Below are 18,090 nucleotides of genomic sequence, written 5' to 3'. Positions count from 1 at the left end.
ATAAAGACTTAGATTTTGTTTTCAAATATATGTATATAAAGGTCGTGTGGTAGTCTTTTTAAGCTTATATTTACTGTTTATAAAATGCTTTAATAAAATAGCGTGTGTGATTTTCACCAAAGCAGAGCAAATGTTAAAAATGAGATGTGAAAACAGACTCAAATTTGAATTCCAGTTTCACCACTTAAATATTGTGAGACCTGGAGCAAATAATTTGATCTTTGTCAAAGAAGTCTTGATTTTTCTCAGCTGCAGAATGGTAAACATTATATTTTCAAACTCGTTAAAATTATTCAAGTACATTGTACTTAAGGTTCCTGTTACAGAGCTTGGTGTGTCATAGACAATTTCAATAATGATAACTTCAATATTTTTCCTAAATATTATAAAACAGTAATATTCTGTCTTCTAGATTTTGAAGATGCTTAACAGTAACACAGAGAGCCCCTATTTGATATGGAACAATTCTACAAGAGCAGAACTACTTGAATTTCTTGAATCTCAACAGGAAAGCATGATTAAAAAAGTAAGTTAATAATTTCTTGCATCCTGCCACCTTATAGTGGAGAAGGTAGTAAGTCAGAAAAAATCAAAAGACAGAGAGTAGAATGGGAAATAAGAGTTGGCCTGGATAACACATAACTAGACGGTTGAATCTTGATGGTTTGGAAGACATTTATGTTTGTGAGTTTGGACTTCATTAAAGAGTAACCATCACTCAGTGTCCTGGATTATGCAAAATTTGGCTTACCACTCATTTCATGATAGTCACTCAGAGCTCTTCATTGATAGAAGTTTTGAGAAGTGCAGAGCTAGGAAGAACCAGTCTCAGATTTCTACATATCATCTGTTTTTTTACCAGAAGAGAGAGAATATCATTCTTTCTTTGTTTAGCCCTTTACAGTTTATTCCTGCTTCCCTCCTAGCTCAGTTGGTAAAGAATCTGCCTGCAATACAGGAGACCCAGGTTCGAGTCCTGTGTCGGGAAGATCCCCTGGAGAGGGAAATGGTGATCCACTCCAGTATTCTTGCCTGGAGAATCCCATGGACAGAGGAGCATTCACTTTTCTTTACAATTTATTATACACTTTTACATATTATTTCAGTCCAATCTAAATTTTATGTAATTTCAACCAAAATCTTCTTTGGGCTATTTTTTTCCCAGTTCCTTTCCTGTTTTCCTATCTTTTGCTTTGTCCTTAAATGGAAATTCTTCTTGATTTGTCACCTTGCTTTTTTAATTCAGAGACCCTATTTTCTTGCACTTTATCACTTAATGTATTACTTTTTAAAACCAGTTCAGACATGTTCATCTCTTAATTCCATTGCCCTATATCTGACCAGGCCAAATGTCTGCTGAGAGGAGAGCCACATGTCATACTTGCTTGTAAAAACTAGGTCTAAGATACTTCATTGGCTGACCTCAGTGATCTTTTGAAATTTTAAAATGAGTTTCAATTTTGGACTAAAAAATAACATAACTCTCTGCCTATATATAACATAACTCTGTTAGGGGCTTCCCTGATGGGTTAGCAGGTAAAGAATCTGCCTGCTACAGGAGATACAGTTTTGATCCCTGGGTTAGAATAATCCCCTGGAGGAGGAAATGGCAGCCCATTCCAGTATCTTTGCCTGAAAAATCCCATGGACAGAAGAGCCTGGCGGGCTACACTACAAAGGGTGACAAAGAGTCGGACATGACTAAGTGACTAACACACGTTCACGCATGCATGCCTTTTCCAGAGTCCATATTACTAATTATAAATGTTAAAATTGCATTAAGTGCTGTGATGTGTATCCCACCACATTTTTCTCCTATGGAAAAATGAATGGATCTTTAGTTATTTATTGAAGTTATTTATCTTATAAGTTATTAAACTGAATATGGATAGATTTATAATCTGCACACTAAAGATTCTGATTTATATCTAACAATTAGTTTTTTTTTTTTTAAGGGTGACTGTGACAAAACTTACGGATCAGAATTTGTCTACAGTGATCATGCCAAAGAACTTATCGTAGGGGAGATTTTTGTTAGGGTCTATAATGAAGTCCCTACTTTCCCACTTGAGGTAAGCTCTCTACTTTTGATTTTGTCTGTAACTTTTGATCATTTGTTATTAAAAGCTACTGGTTTATTCACACTGTATATATTGAAATAATATCTGTTTTTTGCCAAATATTTTATACTAACTTGGGTATGTGATAGGGTGACCATTGATAACTTATGAGACTTTTTGTTTTGAATCTTGGGGAATTTAATGGATTCATGAATAAGGATTTATTCCTTTCCCAGCTGTTGCTTATATTTTATGCATAATGCTACTCCACTGTATCATGTATATATACCTGCAGCTCTGCCGTCTCTTGTGGAACTGTAAGGCCTTTTACATACTCACTCTATTATGTTAAATATCAGACCACCAGACAGTAGTCTATCTCTGGCCAGTTTTTAAAAGAAATTAAGAAAATAGAAGGGGAGAGCAAAGAGAATTTTTAGAAGATGACTGGGTCACATCAGGTTATTTCTTGTGATGACCCCTAATCACTTCCAAAAGCAAATAATCTTTTCTTTCCTTAGTTCTTAGGGATCACATACGAAAGTTTAGTTATAGCTTTTTGGAGGGGGTGATAAAGATTCGGTGGTTGATTGGTTTGTAAGGAAGAAAGAAGTGAGGCTTTGTTTTAGAGTTTGCTCTTGGAAAAAGGAATTTACTAAACTGTGATGTATGTTATTTATCACAGAATAATATATAAAAATAGCTGCTAAGAAGAATGAGTTTAGTGATTTGTGAAGTCTCTTTGAAAACTTCCTTTTAAATTTATAATCTAATATATATAATTTTTAAATCTAAAAATGCAACCAATTTATAGAAGTTACATACCATACTATCAATTATCTTGGTAAAGTAGGGGTATATTCTTATCACAGAATTATTATACTGTATTACCAAAGGGAGTAAATCAGATTTCTAATGGATTTAGGCCCACAGTGATAAACATTTTCTAATGCTGTTGAGTTTTATCCCTTTTCTCCTCAGTTCTCATTTAATGCATAGGTATTTTCTTGTGTCTGTATAATTTAATAACTTCCATGACTTGAAATGTTTCGTTGTTGCTTTTACTGTGAAGTCTTTGTTATAGGTTATTTCTAAGGACATACATGTTTTTAAATATTTTTCTACTTGATTTAGGTTCCAAAAGCATTTGCTGCAAGTCTCTTGGATTATATAGGCTCCCAGGCCCAGTACCTCCACACCTTCATGGCTATCACTCATGCTGCAAAAGTGGAGTCAGAGCAACATGGAGACCGCTTGCCAAGAGTTGAAATGGCTTTGGAGGCTCTGAGGAATGTTATAAAATATAATCCAGGTATGTGATTGTACCCTTGACAAATAAGATCCTTAAAATAGAAGAGCCCTAAAATTACCAGCTCTCAATTTTACCAGGAAAACTCTGGGAAACTTATGCTTAGTTATTGACCCCATAATATTTTTACCTCTAAATAATAAGCTGGAAAGAGAGGTCAGTCATCATGCTTAGAATTCGTATCTCTAAGAGCAAATGAGTTTTAATAAGTTGAAAAGGCAGAATAACTTGATAGTGTAAAACCACATTGATGACATAAATTGACATACAAAGTATAAGTGCTTAAGTTAGAGTTATTGATGAGATTATTTAAGTTCCACCACTGGTCCCTACAATGCCATACTTTAAAAAAAAAAAAGCCTGAAGTTTTTGGTGCTTAAAAATTGAAATAATGAGAATTGTCATTCTTAAAACATCTTTAAGAAAGACATTTATAGTAACATTATCACTCTTGCCTGACTTCAGGGAATATGCTGGAGTGAAAGTCTGAAAGCTTATTCCAATTCTAACTTTGATACTAAATATGGAATATATATATAGTGAGGGAACATAGTCCCCCACCCATCAACAGAAAATTGGATTAAAGATTTACTGAGCATGGCCTCACCCATCAGAGCAAGACCCAGTTTGCCCCACAGCCAGTCCCTCCCATTAGGAACCTTGGACAAGCCTCTTATCTATCAGACGGGAGACAGAATGAAAACCATAATTACAGAAAACTAACCAAACTGATCACATGGACCACAGCCTTGTCTAACTCAATGAGACTATGAGCCACGCCATGTAGGGCCACCCAAGATGGACGGGACATGGTGGAGAATTCTGACAAAACATTGTCCACTGGAGAAGGGAATGGCAAACCACTTCAGTATTCCTGGCTGGAGAATTCCAGGAACACTATGAAAAGGTAAGAAGATGTGACACTTAAAGATGAACTCCCCAGGATAGTAGGTGCCCAGTATGCTACTGGAGAAGAGCAGAGAAATAGATCCAGAAAGAATGAAGAGGATGAGCCAAAGTGAAAACAGCACCCAGTTTTGGATATATCTGGTGATGAAAGTAAAGTCCAATGCTGTAAATAACAATATTGCGTAGAAACTTGAATGTTAGGTCCATGAATCAATGTAAATTGGAAGTGAGCAAACAGGGAATGGCAAGAGTGAACATCAACATTTTAAGAATCAGTGAACTAAAATGAAGCAGAATGGGTGAATGTAATTTAGATGATGATTATATCTACTACTGTGGGCAAGAATCCCTTAGAAGAAATGGAGTAGACTTCATAGTCAACAAGAGAGTCCAGAATGCAGTACTGGGGTGCAGTCTCAAAACAACAGAAAGATCTTTTTCATTTCCAAGGCAAACCATTCAGTATCATAGTAATTGAAGTCTATGCCCCAAGCACTAATGCTGAAAAAGCTGAACTTGAACAGTTCTCTGAAGACCTCCAAGACCTTCCAGAACACCCAAAAAAGATGGCCTTTTCATCATAGGGACGGAATGCAAAAGTAGGAAGTCAAGGGTTACTGAGTAACGAGCACATTTGTTTGGCCTTGGAGGAGAAAATGAAGCAAGGTAAATATTAACAGAGTTCTGTGAAGAGAACACACTGTTTGTAGCAAGCACACTCTTCCAACAACCCAAGAGATAACTCTGCTCATGGATGTCACCAGATGGTCAATACCGAAATCAGATTGAGTGTATTCTTTGCAGCCAACGATGGTGAAGCTCTATGCAGTCAGCAAAAACAAGACCAGGAGCTGACTGTTGCTCAGATCTTGAACTCTTTATTGCCAAATTTAGACTTAAATTGAAGAAAGTAAGGAAAACTGCTAGGCCATTCAGTATGACCTAAATCAAATCCCTTACAATTATATGCAGTGGTGACAAATACATTCATGGGATTAGATCTGATAGAGTGCTTGAAGAACTATGAATGGAGGTTTGTGACATTGTACAGGAGGCAGTGATCAAAACCATCCCCAAGGAAAAGAAAAGAAAGAAGGCAAAATGATTGTCTGAGGAGGCCTTACAAATAGCTGAGAAAAGAAGAGACGCTAAAGGCAAACGAGAAAAGGAAAGATGTAAGCATCTGAATGCAGAGTTCCATAGAATAGCAAGGAGAGATAAAAACTTCCTCAGCAATCAGTGCAAAGAAGTAGAGGAAAACAATAGAATGGGAAAGACTAGAGATCTCGTTAAAATTAGAGATACCAAGGAACATTTCATGCAAAGATGGGCACAGTAGGACAGAAGCAGAAGATATTAAGAGGTGGCAAGAATACACAAAAGAACTATACAGAAAAAGATCTTAATGACCCAGATAACCGTAATGATGTGATCACTCACTTAGAGCCAGACATCCTGGAGTGCAAAGTCAAGTGGGTGTTAGGAAGCATCACTACAAAGCTAGTGGAGGTGATAGAATTCCAGCTATTTCAAATCCTCAATGATGATGCTGTTAAAGTGCTGCATGTACTCAATATGTCAGCAAATTTGGAAAACTCAGCAGTGGCCACAGAAGTGGAAAAGGTCAGTTTTCATTCCAGTATCAAAGAAAGGCAATGCCAAAGAATGTTCAAACTACCACACAATTGCACTTGTCTCACTCGCTAGTAAAGTTACGCTCAAAATTCTCCAAGTGAGGTTTGACAGTACATGAACCTAGAATTTCCAGATGTTCAAGCTAGATTTAGAAAAGGCAGAGGAACCAGAAATCAAATTGCCAACATCCATTGGATCATAGAAAAAGCAAAGGAATTCCAAAACAACATCTACTTCTGCTTCATTAACTACGCCAAAGCCTTTGACTGTGTGGATCACAACAAACTGGAAAATTCTTAAAGAGTTGGGAATACCAGACCAACTTACCTGCCTCCTGAGGAATCTGTATTCAAGTCAAGAAGCAGTAGTTAGAACTGGACATGAAACAATAGACTGGTTCCAAATTGGGAAAGAAATACATCAAGGCTGTATATTGTCACCTTGCTTTTTTAACTTATATGAAGAGTACATCATATGAAATGCCAGGCTGGATAAAGCAGAAACTGGAATCAGGATTGCAAGGAGAAATATGAATAACATCAGATATGCAGATGACACCACCATTATGGCAGAAAGCAAAAATGAGCTAAAGAGCCAGCCGCTTGATGAAAGAGCAGGCTTAAAGAGTGAAAAAACTGGCTTAACATTCAAAAAACAAAGGACATGGCTTGCAGTTCCATCACTTTGTGGCAAATAGGTGGGGAAATGATGGAAACAGTAACAGACTATTTTCTTGGACTCCAAAATCACTGCAGATGATGTCTGCAGCCATGAAATTAAAAGATGCTTGCTTCTTGGAAGAAAAGCTATGACCAATCTAGACAGCATATTAAAAAGCAGAGACATTACTTTGCCAACTAAGGTCCATTTAGTCAAAGCTATGATTTTTCAAGTAGTGATGTATGGATATGAGACTTAGACCAAAAGAAAGCTGGTCGCCAAAGAATTGAAGTTTTGAACTGTGGTGTTGGATAAATTCTTGGCAGTCCCTTGAACTGCAAGGAGATCAAACCAGTCAATCTTGAGGGAAATCAATATTGTATATTCATTGGAAGCACTTATGCTGAAACTGAAGCTCCACTATTTTGGCCGTGTGATATGAAGAACTGACTCATTAGAAAAGTGCTGGGGAAGATTGAAGTTAGGAGGAAAAGGAGACAACAGAGGATGAGATGGTTTGATGGCGTCACTGACTCAACGAACAGGAGTTTGAGCAAGCTCCGGGAGTTGGTGATGAACAGGGAAGCCTGGTGTGCTGCAGTCCATGAGGTCGCAAAGAGGTGGACACAACTGAGCAGCTCAACTGAATTGATAGAATATATTGATAAAATACCGAACATAAAACCTGAATATAAAATATGAAACATAAACTATAGAATATAAAATAGAGTATTATGTAGAAATAAAATATGGATTATAAAATTACATTCACTATTCCGTTTCTTACCTGAAGACCTCAAAACTTTTTATTAACACTTAATATTATGTTTCTTATATTCCTTTGCTCTTGCCAGTATGTATTACAGTACTATTATTATTTATAGTTGTATTGCCAACAAATTATTCAAATAAAATAACCAACAGTAATTAAATGTTGTCTAACAAAATTTCATTCCCATGGTATACATGGAGATGTTTTTAAAGGCAGTGTTATAAAATCTGAAGAAAACTTCATTTTTTGATTTTGGCATATTAGGTACAAAGAAATTACTGCAAACCTGGGAATTGATTTGGAACTTGTCTGTAATGTAGTTCTCAAGTGACAGAGTTCTAACTCAGTCTTACTTAAAAGCCGAATGATGTCACACTGTCTCCAGATGTAATTAGGCTGACAGGATTAGCTCTGAGGTCTACAGGTAAAGTGTAAAAGTACCACTATACACTTTCAATTTTTGAATTGTATTTGATAAATTTCTTGTTTTTAGCCTGTTGGTTAGTTAGGCATTGGGATGGAAATGAAGACAAAACAAACCAGAGAAACTTTAATACTGTTTAACTTCTTAAGATTTACTTCTCCTTAGTGATACTGTACTCACTTCATGTCACAATTTTTGAGAAAAGTTTACCACAGACTTGACAGTAAACAAAATATATCTGTTTCCAGAAGATTGATAGAACATCGCTTGGAAATAAAAGATAAGCATTTTATTTTTCTTTGTAGGGTCTGAAAGTGAATGCATTGGTCATTTTAAGTTAATATTTTCTCTTCTTCGAGTCCATGGAGCTGGTCAAGTGCAGCAGTTGGCTTTAGAGGTAAAAGAATTTTGTTCTAAAGCATGCTGTCTTTCTTGCAACATACTGTACATGGTTTGAACCTTCGTTAATCATCATCTAAAGTTGAATGGAAATTTGTGTGGTTTATTTTTTTTTCATTTTGCCTATTAAGGCAAGTGAATGTCTTTAAAACTTGAATTATATGCCCATTTTGAAGAGCAAATATTGTACAGTGTTCAAGGTGCTTCCCTCTGTGGTCATCATCTGTCATGAATTAGAACTTGGGATGCATTTGTGTAGTGTCATATGGGATGAGTTAAGGAATGGACTTTACTCGGGATGCTTGAAAGCCACAGATGACAAAAAAAGGGAGCAGAACTTTCCAAGATCTCTGTTTTTCCACAGAGAGACATGTTGAGACCAAACTATACACTGAGTTTGTGTTCCATCTCCCTCAATTGCTCTCCCTTCTTATGGGTCTGGTACAAAAGCATCCTTTCCAGCTACCCAGAACCTGTGGGTCTTAGAGGTCCAAGAGTAGTTGGAGGGCCCTCCTCCAGGAGAATGAAATCATTGGTCCTGTAGGAAGCTGTTTGTGTGGAGCCTTTTCCTCTGGAAGAAGCAGGAAGACCTTGGTCATAGGGTACTCCTTGTCTAGGCAATCCAGAGTGAATACCCAGGATCTTTTTTCATGTGATCCTGCTTATTGTAACACACACAATTTATTATAAAGAACACCAAATTCAACCTTTCAGTAACAATGAACTTTATGAATGATTAAGTGTTCTTAGATTGCATTTTAGTTTAAAAATGTTTAATAAAATAATAAAGGTTAAGTTGGTCAACAGCTTAACAAGCATAGTCTTTTCTTTGAAAAGCATGCTTCTCCACTTAATTCCTTCAAGTACCTTGTAATTTTTAAAATAAGTACTTTGGCCACCTAATGCGAAGAGTTGACTCATTGGAAAAGACTCTGATGCTGGGAGGGATTGGGGGCAGGAGGAGAAGGGGACGACTGAGGATGAGATGGCTGGATGGCATCACAGACTCGATGGATGTGAGTTTGAGTGAACTCCGGGAGTTGGTGATGGACAGGGAGGCCTGGCGTGCTGCGATTCATGGGATCACAAAGAGTTGGACACGACCGAGCAACTGAACTGAACTGATTGTGTCTGTGATATTTTTCTTTGAGATGCTGACCACATGGTTCAAGTTGTGGCATTAATCTTTAGATGTATAAGTTTAGATGTATAAGTTAGACTTGAGCGGTCATCTTCAAAAAACATGCCTATTTCTTTATAATAGAAATATAGACTAATATATTGTACTGGACACCAGAGACATTTACTTTCTCCCTCTAAAAGAAAAAGTCCAAGTAGTGAAGATGATTATCTTGCTAATCACTTCCCACCCCAAATCACCAATTGGAAAACACGATAGTGTACACCATAATTCTGGAGCATGAACTGGTGTAGGACTGAAGGCTTCTTATAAGCCTAAGGATTGTGAATTGGTGCTAAAATATTTGTTTAGGTTGTTATATTTGATTGTTACCTTTAAGTTAATAGAAAACTTATATATACAAACACACACACACTAGCATTAACATTTTTAATTCTCAAAAGAGCAAAGTAATAAAGCCAATTTTTAAGAATTAAATTCTCGCCTAAAAGTTAAATATTTTATCCTCCAAGCATTTTTCTCATTTTGGTAATAAACCTTAAGTTTATTTAGGTCTGACTAATTTACCTTAATTTGTTTAGGTTTGAAGTTATTTCCAGAACTCTTACTGTCCTATTGATTGATTTTCAGGTTGTGAATATAGTGACGTCTAACCAAGACTGTGTCAACAATATTGCTGAATCAATGGTTTTGTCCAGTTTATTGGCTCTTCTGCATTCTTTGCCATCAAGTATGTATATTCACTGGAATTTTCAGAACCACAGCACAGTCAGCATAGAGGAGAGCAGTTACATAGATGATACAAAACCTCCAACATAGTGTTTTAAAATATTTTAAGTGGTATTCTTTATATTAGATTTGTCTTCCTAGTTTATTTTTACAGAAGTTAACTATTTTGTATTTCCACATCCAAAGTTGGAAGAGATGATAGAGATCCAAAAGCATATGAAAATAATCTAGGATTTTCAATTTGCTAAGTATAAGCTATATATGAATGATTGAGAATTAACTGATACTCCATGTTTTATTAAAAAACCACTCAGTTGAACTTGTGTGATAGAAAAAAATGCTTAATGTAAAAATCACCTTATGTTTTACTTAAAGTTCAGTCCTGCATTATTTGTCCTTTACTGATTTCATGCTAATAGTAACTGTTAGCACCAGATGAGATCAGTTTTTAAAAATATAGCAATCTGATTTCTTGAGTACAGCCTGCAATAATATAGACTCCTTACACACTGTAGTTATGTCTCACATAAGTGTGTAGTTGTGTTAGATCAACCTTGAGGTTGCTTTTCAAAGACAGTTGTGATATAACTCCAACTTTGTCACTTCCCCATCAACATGCATTGCTCAGTCAGCTTTGCCAGCCCTTCAGAAGTCAACATTAATCTTGACTTCACACTTGTCTGCCTCCTTGAGAGCAGCAACCAGTCTCACTCATTTTCTGCCCCAGTACCTTGCACATGTTATGTGTTATGTTCAGTGAATTGAGTGGAATTCAATTATTATTGAATATTTTTGTTAGCTTTTAAATGACAGCATTTAAAAGTTACTAGCAGATTATTATTATTATTATTTTTTTTGGTCATTCCTACAGCCTTACTTGGTTTTTCTCTTTTATTCGCTTTTAACAGCTACAAACAATGCAAAATTAAACTGATTGAATGTTACAGAAGTCATGGTTTAAAAGTATATTCATACTGAATTTATATACTGCAGTCATGGTTTTAATCTTTCTGGTAAAATAGCTGATGTTTAGATATCTCAGCCTACTCTGTTCTCATTTATATTTTAGACTGAATTATCTTTCACTGTTTGCTCAGGAACATTAAAAACATAAAATAATTGACTTCTTCTGTCCCCTCCAAAGTCTTGTTTTCCTTTGAACTTATGGTTAGAACAGTGACTGGTTTTCAGTGAAATATTGTTTCCTGTCTTAAAAGAAGTCTCATTTTAACAAAAGTCTCATTTTGCGTGTTTATTCTCCTGCCTGTTAACTTAGCTCAGTGTGGCTACCATCCTTGGTTTTCATCTCGGCCTAATACCTGGCAGCCTTCACCCTCTTTGCCAACTCTTCACTCCTCTGGTCACCTGTCTCTTGTTGCCCCTTGACTTTGGAAGAGTAAAGTCCAGTTGCCCAGTCTACTTCAATGACAAGGAAGGGGTGAGAAGCACACAGACGTTGTGCAGAAAGATGCTATTGTGTTTTAGACTGGAACAGTGTCTTGCAACTGCTACTTCCTACTCATTTCTCTAAGATACTAGCACCATATAAAAATAATAGATCCTGAATATAGTATCCTCAGAATGTCAGGAGGTGAGATTTTGTTTGCATATTGAGCAGTGAGGTAGGACAGTATGGCATCGTGCTTATGATTGTGGACTTTGGAGTCAGACCTCTGTAAACCTCTATATACCTCAGTGGTATAGTGAGTTATACCACTCACTAATTGTGACTTCATGGGCTACTCAAACTGGATCTCAGATTCCTCACTCATAGCAAGACCACAATACCTGTCTAGCTGGTTGTTGTGAAGTTGAAAGTATGATGCCCTTTGTAAAGCACCTTGTTCAGTGCCTGGCACTGATGCCTAGTAAATGTAAGGTAGTGTGATGATTCGATTCTTGTAATCTCTTTTGTTCTGCAGGTCGTCAGCTTGTTCTGGAGACTCTTTATGCTTTGACATCAAGTACAAAAATTATCAAAGAAGCAATGGCAAGAGGTAGTGTATAGAGTGCTTTCTCATCTAGTCATGCTTCGTAATGGTAAAGCTTATTTTGAGCTACTTTATATAGTCTGATAAATTAGAAGAATGCTTTAGAAGGCTTACAATTTTTTTAAGAAAACAAACTGCATTGAGTTGAAATAAGGTTGAAAGTAAATTCTACTGACTAGAAAAGTCATATTTTTTTTTTATTTAGCATATAAACGCTAACGCTTTTTTTCCTTCACAGGAGCTTTGATTTATTTACTAGATATGTTCTGCAATTCAACACATCCACAGGTTCGAGCCCAGACAGCAGAACTTTTTGCTAAAATGACAGCAGATAAACTAATAGGTCCAAAGGTGAGCACAAAATGGGTTCTTAGAAAGAAATTAATTATTAAAGCTCTATTACTTTGGTAACTAATTTCATGAGGATTACCAAAGTCTGAAATAGTGAAGAAGTGACTTGATATGAAAGTTGAAAGATTGACATACCTGAATTATTCCTATATATTACTAGTTAGAGAAAAATTATAATCAGGGAAGCCTGCACTAGAATTGAGAAGTCTTAAGATAGTGTTTGAATTATAGTGATGAAACTGTTATCTCCCTTGAAGGAGCCAAAACATATTTTGAAAGTATATTTTAAGTTGTGACAGAAGATAGATAGGTTAGATTTCACACTTTGAAAAAACTGGCTTGTGAAAGTGAGTATTACAGTGCCTTTGCTTCTCCTCTCCGCAGGGAGATCTCTCATTAAGAATCTGAAGAAGACAAAATGATCTCTGGAACTGTGGTTCAGTTCATAGAGCAGAAGTAATGCTCACTGAAGCACTGTCTATGCCAGCCCAAATATGAAATAAAGGCTCTTGAGCACCCCCTTACAGAAAACAAGCTAGATTCAGTTGCATGTTTTTCTTACCTGATCTCCTGATTTAGATATTGAGACTATGTCACAAGACCTGGAATAGTTTACTTGGGGAATATGGCTAATAATCTGTCATCAGTAGGATTAATGGATAAGGAACATTACATTTGGGTGCCTGTAGCAAGGGCCCATAAAATCATGAATATTGATATTTAATACTGAATTTTCTTAAAGCTAGAGTTGGGTAGCCCATAACTATAATGTCTGCTGTTATATTTTAAATAATGTTTTAGATGTTTAAAATATGTACTAGAATTAATTTTTGAGCTCTTTAGTAATTTTTTAACCTTTGAAATACATGAGGGACAAATTTTACCAAAGTGAATATATTTGTACTTAAATTTTCTATATAGGAAAAAATATAAGTGTCAGCTCCTTAATTGAATGATTTGCAACAAGAGAGCCTAGAAGTGGGGTCAGTAAATTTCTTTTCCATTTTTATAACTTTATTTAGATGTAATTGACATGCCATACAATTCACACACATGAAGTATCCACTTCAGTGTTTTGGGCAACAACAGTCAGTTTTAGAACATTTTCATCAAGCCAGGGAAAAGACCCATTTCCTAATTTAGCAGTCACTTCCCTATACTTACACCACATTTTGTTGTTCCATTTATTGATTGAAAATGGACACGTGGATTATTTCCAGTTTTTGGCTATTCTGTATGCTGTGAACACATGTGGACAAGTTTTTGTGTGGATATGTATTCTATTTCTCTGAGAGTAGAATTTCTGGGTAATATGGTAACACTATTTTTAACCTTTCAAGGAATTATCAGACTATTTTCCACAGTGGCTGCACCATTTTACATACCACCGCTGATGGTGATATCCACCTCTTCTTTAACACTTACTATATAGATCTTCATTGAGTGTGGTCGTCCTAGTGGGTGTGAAGTGTGCTGTATCAGGGTTTGCTTTGCATTTCCCTGGTGCCTAATGATGTTGAATACCTTTTCATGTGCTTATTGGCCATTTGAACATCCTTTTTAGAGAAATGTCTATTCTCATTCTTTGCTCATTTTTTAATTGAGTTGTCTTTTTACTGTTGAGTTGTAATTGTTCTTCTCAACCTTCCTTATACTTTGTTCCCTACATTATGTATTTTGGATACCAGTCCCTTATCAGATATATGATTTATAAATATTTTCTCCCATTTTGTAGATGTTTTTCCACTTTCTTGTTGTTTAATTTTGATGAAGTCCAATGTGTCTTTGTTGCAGCTTGTGCTTTTATTATATAAAAGCCATTAGGTAATCCAGAGTTACAAAAATCTATGCCTATGTTTTTTCCTAGGTGTTTTATAGTTTTAACTGTTGTATTTACATCTTAGATCAATTTCACCAAGAGAGTGACATACATCCTATTTTGTGGATGCTCTCTATCATGTGACTAATATTGTTTCCTTTTTTTTTTTTTTTTAATTGGTTTTGCCATACATTGACATGAATCCACCATGGGTGTACATGCATTCCCAGACATGAACTGGACTGCCAGGAAGTTCAGGGCTAAATTTATTATATATTGCTTGCAGTTATACAGAGCTTTTGATATTTTCTTTATGTACTAATTCGTACATTAGTCTCATTCATTCAAATAAGTTCTTGACTATCAGCTTGTGCCAGGGAATGAAAATACAGGCACTGACAAGACAGACTGGGCCAGGAAAGGTTTCTATAAGATGAGATTTAACATAGACTTGAATCACACAAAGGAGATAAAACTATGTGAAGATCTGAGGGAAAAACTTGTCTTCTCAACCTTCACTTTCCCTTTGTCCTTATGTCTCACACTAATTTTCTGTTTGTATATATGTGTTGGATGTTCTTTTTTTAAGTTGCTTTTTAAATCCTTTTTGGGGAAAGGCACAGTAAAATGTAAAACATGGTACTAAAAATTACTTGTGTAACACAAAGCATGAGAAGAATTTGTGAGGGTGTCGGGGGTTTTGGGGAGAGGTGGAGGTACAGATCAGCTGAGGACTTTCTGGGAAGAGGGGACAGCATGTGCAGGGCAGGATCTGGTAGGTTGATGTGCTCTGGGAACTTCAAACACCCGTGGTGCTGAATTTCTTAACGTTACTTAAATTTGAGGTGGAGAGAGGAAATTAACCCAGATAGGTAAGAAGTAGGAGGTCGTAGGGAGTCTTGTGACCTTTGCATGTGTGTACAGACTCAGTTGTGTCTGACTCTTTGCTGTCCCATGAGCCTGTCAGGCTCCTCTGTCCATGGGATTTTCCAGGCAAGAATACTGGAGTGGGTTGCCATCCCCTTCTCCAGGAAATCGGATCTTCCCAACCCAGAGATCGAGCCTGAGTCTTCTTCTACATCTCCTGCGTTGGCAGGTGGATTCTTTACTACTGAGCCACCATAAACCAAGGTTTATCTGTTATCCGGGACTTTTGGATGGTAGTTATGGCCCGTATCAGCCTTAACACACATTATAGCATCATTCTTAGAGAAATGTAAAGCAAACCAAATATTGCGATGTTTTCAATAGGTCTTTTTTATTTTCTCAAATTTCCTCGTCCAGGTTCGAATTACATTGATGAAATTTCTCCCAAGCGTTTTTATGGATGCCATGAGAGACAACCCTGAAGCTGCTGTCCATATTTTTGAAGGAACGCATGAAAATCCTGAGTTAATTTGGAATGATAGTTCCAGAGATAAAGTGTCCACGACAGTTAGAGAAATGATGCTTGAGTAAGTAAAGACACATATTAACAGCTTAGGACCTTCAGGTGGAGTCGCCAGGGAGGCAACCATTTTCCGCATCGTCTGTCAGCTCTCCAGGACTTACTCTATAAAGGGTAATGAACGTGGTGTCTTGTGACTGAAGTTTGACGTCCTGTCCTTCTTTTTTTTTCCCAAGGCACTTTAAAAATCAGCAAGACAACCCTGACGTAACCTGGAAGGTAAAGTATACTTTTATTCAGAGGAAGGAATTTTACATTTTACTGTAAATTTATTGTTTGTAAGTTCCTGCTAAGTGAGTATAAAACCATCCTTTGCTTTGTTACTAAGATACTTAAATCTTCCCCTGGAAAACAAGGTTTTAAACAATTTTTTAAAAAAGTAGGAATATTCACTTTTGGAGTATCTTAATCAAAGGACTTTTTCTGAAAAGAGTAACTTAATCAAAGGAACTTTTATAGAAATTTATCAAGTGAAAACAAACAATTTTGACTTTATTGTATTAATGACTATTTAAAGCCTAGTTCATTGCATGAAGATTTCTTTAATAGGGTTTTTTATTTCTTTCTTGTTAATGTATTGGGCTGGGCAAAAAAGTTTGTTTGGTGCCCAAACAAGATTTTTTTGCCCAACTCAATACAACTAATGATTAGTAAATGACTTGACTATTCTTTCTCTATTTAAAGTTGCCTGAAGATTTTGCTGTGGTGTTTGGAGAAGCAGAAGGTGAACTTGCTGTTGGAGGAGTTTTCTTGAGAATCTTTATTGCACAACCAGCTTGGGTTCTAAGAAAGCCTAGAGAATTTCTTACTGCACTGCTAGAAAAATTAACTGAGCTTCTGGAGAAGAACAGTCCTCATGTAAGCTTTAGTCATCAGTCAGATGTTTCACATATTTTGCTAAATATGTTGACAGTGTTTCTGTTAAAACACCATTCTCATTGACCACGCATTAAGAATTGGCTACCTCTTTCAATGTAGTCCCCACACTTAAATTCGTATATGCTTGATCAAAAGTGAAACTTTTTAGTCTGAAGAACAGTTGCAGAGGTTCTGAAAGGTTTCTGCCATCCCATTTCCAGTGATTGTGTGGTTTTTAAGGAGAAACCTAAAGGTTTAGTGTAGAAATCTAAATGGAAGTGTGTCCTGCTAGGGCATATTCTTCACTCAGCTAAAGAAATTGACAGGAGAGTCTTAACTGTTGATAAATGAATGAACCCTGTACCTGTGCTCAAAGGCTAGCAGGAAGGCAAGAGTGAGTAAGAAAGTAGATTTGGTCTTGGTTTGGCCAGTCATAAACCCTGAAATATAAAGTTTTGTTGTTTGAATCTACATATTGAAAATAATTGGACTTCCCTGGTGGCTGAGGTATGTGATTGTTGTTGAATTAATTTAAAAAGCTGGCTTTTGAGGTGGCTAAGAGCCTGTGTTGTTAGCCTATGATAAAGCTCTGTGGCCTGGAGTAATACCTCCCAACTCTGCCTCAGTTGCATCATAGAAAGGTCACAGCATCTGCCTCTAAGGCTGAAGTTTTCATGAGTTTTGATAAATGTGAAGTACTTAGTATAATCTCAAGTACTTAGAAATCATTAGTTGGTATCATTAGCTTTTCAAGACTTTTAAAAAAATATAAACAGTATGCCAGATATTTATATATATCTCATTTCTATAGTCACAATTTCTCTTTACTCTGATTTTTACAGAACTGGGGAAAACATTCCACTAGTTGTTGCATTTTCCTGAATTATTGATATTCTCCAGTACTGACAATTCTGTAACATTACCTAAAAATATCTACTAATATTTTTTGAGAGATGATCTCTAAATAGAAATATCTGTCTGCAGTAGAAATGAGATGTAAAAATAGAAATGCCCAGAGAAAATCTGTGTAGATTCAGATATCACTTTCGTAGAGTCCTTTACGCTTTTATCAAGATGGAGATGTTTGTTGTTCTTTTAGGATTTATGGATCAGTCTTCAAGTGCCAGCAGTTAGAATCTGTTTTGAACACAAAATAATTACCAGGGACATTTAAGACTTTATCAGTTTTTTATAATTTGCTTGTTCCTCCAGGGAGAGACTCTGGAAACTTTGACAACGGCAACAGTATGTCTCTTCAGTGCACAGCCTCAGCTGGCTGATCAGGTTCCACCATTGGGCCATCTTCCCAAAATTATCCAGGCAATGAATCATAGGAACAATGCCATTCCTAAGAGCGCCATTCGAGTTATTCATGCCCTGTCTGAAAATGAGGTATTGATGATGAATCCATTTGGTAACCTAAAACTGTAGAATTTATCTGTACTCCCTCTTCCTGACTAATATACATTGCAGAATAAATCCCTTTCCTGCCACGTACCTTCATCCATATGAACTGCTTGATATTGTAAAGGTTCTTAAACTGGTTTAAATGATATGATTAATAGGAGACTGAATTTGACTCAGTT

The 18,090-nt window shown here is 36.3% G+C and overlaps 1 protein-coding gene across 2 annotated transcripts in view; it reads left to right on the top strand.

The window, feature by feature from the left end:
* Positions 1–18,090, top strand: part of DNAJC13 (DnaJ heat shock protein family (Hsp40) member C13) — a 158,751-nt gene that overhangs the window by 126,610 nt on the left and 14,051 nt on the right. For both annotated transcript variants that reach the window (XM_004003339.6, XM_042237066.2), the window contains exons 42-52: positions 413–526; positions 1,956–2,072; positions 3,195–3,372; positions 8,075–8,166; positions 9,940–10,039; positions 11,961–12,035; positions 12,268–12,380; positions 15,484–15,653; positions 15,823–15,865; positions 16,331–16,504; positions 17,717–17,896. In XM_004003339.6, the coding sequence (XP_004003388.1) occupies positions 413–526; positions 1,956–2,072; positions 3,195–3,372; positions 8,075–8,166; positions 9,940–10,039; positions 11,961–12,035; positions 12,268–12,380; positions 15,484–15,653; positions 15,823–15,865; positions 16,331–16,504; positions 17,717–17,896 (1,356 nt within the window). The remainder of the gene's footprint in view (positions 1–412; positions 527–1,955; positions 2,073–3,194; positions 3,373–8,074; positions 8,167–9,939; positions 10,040–11,960; positions 12,036–12,267; positions 12,381–15,483; positions 15,654–15,822; positions 15,866–16,330; positions 16,505–17,716; positions 17,897–18,090) is intronic.

Source organism: Ovis aries, chromosome 1 (assembly GCF_016772045.2).
Source record: "Ovis aries strain OAR_USU_Benz2616 breed Rambouillet chromosome 1, ARS-UI_Ramb_v3.0, whole genome shotgun sequence".
Lineage (NCBI taxonomy): Eukaryota > Metazoa > Chordata > Mammalia > Artiodactyla > Bovidae > Ovis > Ovis aries.
The sequence above is the reverse complement of the archived record's forward strand: the minus strand, read 5'-3'. Positions and strand labels throughout refer to the sequence as shown.